The sequence below is a fragment of the Chiloscyllium plagiosum genome, chromosome 24, assembly GCF_004010195.1.
Source record: "Chiloscyllium plagiosum isolate BGI_BamShark_2017 chromosome 24, ASM401019v2, whole genome shotgun sequence".
NCBI lineage: Eukaryota > Metazoa > Chordata > Chondrichthyes > Orectolobiformes > Hemiscylliidae > Chiloscyllium > Chiloscyllium plagiosum.
Window position 1 is genome coordinate 52,665,291 of NC_057733.1, and position 3,839 is coordinate 52,669,129.

Below are 3,839 nucleotides of genomic sequence, written 5' to 3' on the forward strand. Positions count from 1 at the left end.
AGGAAACCGGAGCACCCGGAGGAAACCCACGCAGACACGGGGAGAACGTGCAAACTCCACACAGTCAGTCGCCTGAGGCGGGAATTGAACCCGGGTCCCTGGCGCCGTGAGGCAGCAGTGCTAACCACTGTGTCACCGTGCCGCCCATAAAGATGCTTGTAATTAGTTTAATTGCAAACTATAGACAATTTGAAAAATAATGACTGTCTAAAGCCATTTCTCCCTCCTTAGTATATTCTAAGGACGATGTTCTCTCTCTACTACAATTGTCGGTTCTGATTTAATGTGATAGTTCCATTCTCGTGCAATATCGTGTTATAAGGAAATTGTGCAATAGCTGTGCCATTTAAACTAATGAGGCTGGAATTGCGTTATAGCCAATACAGGTCAGGAAGGTTCACATTCTATAAATAATGTCTAAACTCGTTAATTGCGTTGATGCCAATTCACATTTACAAACTATTAACATGGGATCTATATTATGTGCTGGTAATGTAAAAGAAGTGATACTTTGTTTCTTATTTTCAATTATAGAAGTACCATTTTAGATAAAACAGTAAAATTTAGATGCTGAAATTACTTAAAAATAGGTTAAAATAAAGAGTAATTATGTTAGTGACTACTGGATTGGATTAATTTTTATTTGAGATTAATATTTAGTTAGCTCTATTGATATGATCATTAAACACAATAAAATGGTGTTACATGTATTTGCAGCCTTAACAGGTATTCTACCAGTGTGCTTCACCTACACAAAGTTAAAAATCACAACAACAGGTTATAATCCAACAGATTTATTTGGAAGTACTAGCTTTCGAGGTACTCAGTGCCTCAAAATCACACTAAAGTTGTTTAATATATCATTACAATTCCACGAGACTGTAACCCTTTTGTTATAAATTCTGTGTCGTATGGTCATGTTCCACAACCACCTGATGAAGAGGCAGTGCCTGGAAAGCTACTGCTTCCAAAAAACCAGTTGGACTAGACCTGGTATTGTGTGATTTTTAACTTTGTCCACCCCAGTCCAACACTGGCACTTCCAAATCACCCATACAGGGTTTAGTTGGCACATGTCTCATCAGAGTTGAAGAATGTGGTGCTGGAAAAGCACAGCCGGTCAACCAGCATCTGAGGAGCAGGAGAGTCGATGCTTCAAGCATACACTCTTCATTGGCTGTGCTTTTCCAGCACCATACTCTTCAACTCTGATCTCCAGCATCTGTAGTCCTCACTTTCTCCCCATCTCCCCGCATAGGGAGTCTTACACTAATATTAGGCAGGATTAGAAAATACACTAACTTAAACAGAATTATGATTTAGAAGCATTGATATTGAAAGTTAAGAAGCTTACAATTCTAAATTTCAATTCTTACATCTTCAGTCTTTGTAAAATGGGAAGTTTATTCCTTTCATTTCTTGGGTGTACACGGAATTAAAATGTTCAGTCTGCGCTGTGGTGAAATGGGTCTTCCAGTCTCCAGAGATGCCTGGAACAAAATGAATTCCATTTACAACACTTTCAAACAAAAAGGAAATTGCATTTATTCACTATGTGTCAGAACCTCTGGATATCCCAGAACATTTAACAATATTTAATCGGATGCTAGTGTAATCACTGATGTAATGCAGTAAGTATAAAATCCAATTTGTATACCACAAGCTTCCGTTAAGAACATTGTGATAATTAACAATTTCTTTTAAAATAGAGATGTTTGCCAAAGCATGAAAATGGGCCAAGACACCATGGAAAACAGCTTTTTCTCATTGAGACCATCAGAACCTCCAGCTGAGATGGCAAAGTGAGCCTTGGCTTAACATTGTCATTTCATGTCCAACTGTGTTGCATTTACCAGCAATTTCAAGTTGCCCTGGAGAAGGTTGTAGCGAGCTGCCTTCAACTGCTACAGTCTGTTTGGTGTGGGTACCAATGTGACAATGCTGTTAGGGAGGTCCAGGAGTTTGACCCAGTGACAATGAAGGAACGATATATTTGCAAGTCAGAATTATGATGCAAAGTGTATGTTTTAATACCATTTATTTTTGAGTTCATATTTTTGAATATCGAACCAGTAGCGCATGGTATTTTTATGTGGAGCCATACATTAAATGATTCATTTGTAATTATTTCTGTGACCATTGTAACTTCTTTTAAAATAATTTGAGAAAGAAGGTCTCCAAGAATGAATGGATTTCCGTTTACATTGAAATGTAAGGAAACAGAAATAGTCAGTTCTGCTATAACGCGCATTTCTTCCAATAACTCGTCAATCACGTTGAAGTCTTAGACATTATTGGTAGTACGTGAACTTTCCTGACCTGATTCCAGCCCTATTAGTTTAAATGGTGCAGCTTTGCACAATTTCCTTATAACACAAGAACAGAACTATGGCGCTTTATCAGAACCAACTGTAGTACAAAGAAAACATGGTCCTGAGAATATATTAAGGAAGGAGAAATGGCTTCCAACAGCCTTGTCAAATTCACTCATTTTTATTTGCTTGCGGGATGAGAGTACTGCTGGCTGGCCAGCATTTGTTGCCCATTCCTAGTTGCCATTCAGGTGGTGGTGAGCTGCCTTCTTCAACTGCTAAGTCCAAGTGCTGTAGGTTGATCCAAAATACCCAAAGGGCGAGAATTCCAGGACTGGATGTAGGTTTGCTCGCTGAGCTGAGAGATTTGTTTCCAGATGTTTCATCACCATACTAGGTAACATCATCAGTGAGCCTCCGAATGAAGCACTGGTGGTGTAGCCTGCTTTCTATTTATATGTTTGAGCTTCCTAGGGTTAGTGATGTCATTTCATATGGTGATGTCATTTCCTATGGTGATGTTATTTCCTGTTGTTTTTCTCAGAGTTTGGTAAATGGGATCCAATATACCAACACATTGACATGGATCCCATTTACCACCCCATGAGAGAAAAAAAACAGGAAATAACATCACCATAGGAAATGCTCAGTGAACAAACCTACATCCAGAACCACAACCTGAGCTACAAATCTTCTCAAAATTCGCTAATTCCAGGATTTTCACTCAACAAAAGTGAAAGAACGGTGATATATTTTCAAGTCAGGATGGTGAGTGGCTTTGAGGGGAACTTGCATGGGGTGGTGTTCCCACATATCAGCTGCCCTTGTCCTTGTATATGGAAGTGGTTGTGGGTTTAGAAGGTAGTATGTAAAAATCTGTGGTGAATTTCGGTAGTGTGTCTTTAGGATAGTACACACTGCTGCTACTATGTGTTGGTGACCATTGTAACTTCTTTTAAAATAATTTGAGAAAGAAGGTCTCCAAGAATGAGACCTCCACTGGAACAGCAGTGCTTGTGGTTGTGGTGCCATCAGCAATGCTATCAAACAGTACCTGCTCAATGACACCTAGTTCTCCCCTCCTGACCTCACTACATTTGTTTTGTCCTGGGTGGTGTCAAGATTTTTGAGTGTTATTGGAGCTGCAATCATGAGGCTGGTGGGGGTTTTCCATTTCACTCCTGAAGTGGTAACCCCCAAGGACATTGACAATGTGGATTTCAGTGGTAATACCATTGAATGTCAAGGGGTGGTGGTTAGATTACCTCTTATCGATAATGGTCATAGATTGGTAATTGCTGGAAAAGCGCAGCAGGTCAGGCAGCTTCCAGTGAACAGGAGAATCGACGATTCGGACATAAGCCCTTCTTCAGGAATGGGGAAGGTTTGTCCAGCAGGCTAAGATAAAAGGTAAGGAGGAGGGACTTAGGGGAGGGGCGTCGGAAATGTGATAGGTGGAAAGAGGTCAAGGTGAGGGTGATAGGTCAGACTGGGGTGGGGGCGGAGAGGTCAGGAAGAAGATTGCAG

The 3,839-nt window shown here is 40.3% G+C and overlaps 1 protein-coding gene across 1 annotated transcript in view; it reads right to left on the reverse strand.

Moving 5' to 3' along the window:
• Positions 1–620: 620 nt before the first annotated feature.
• LOC122562308 (sulfotransferase 2B1-like) overlaps positions 621–3,839 on the reverse strand; it is a 35,290-nt gene continuing 32,071 nt past the window's right edge. The window contains exon 6 of the mRNA XM_043715160.1: positions 621–1,490. Within this exon, the coding sequence (XP_043571095.1) occupies positions 1,381–1,490 (110 nt within the window). The 3' untranslated portion in view covers positions 621–1,380. The remainder of the gene's footprint in view (positions 1,491–3,839) is intronic.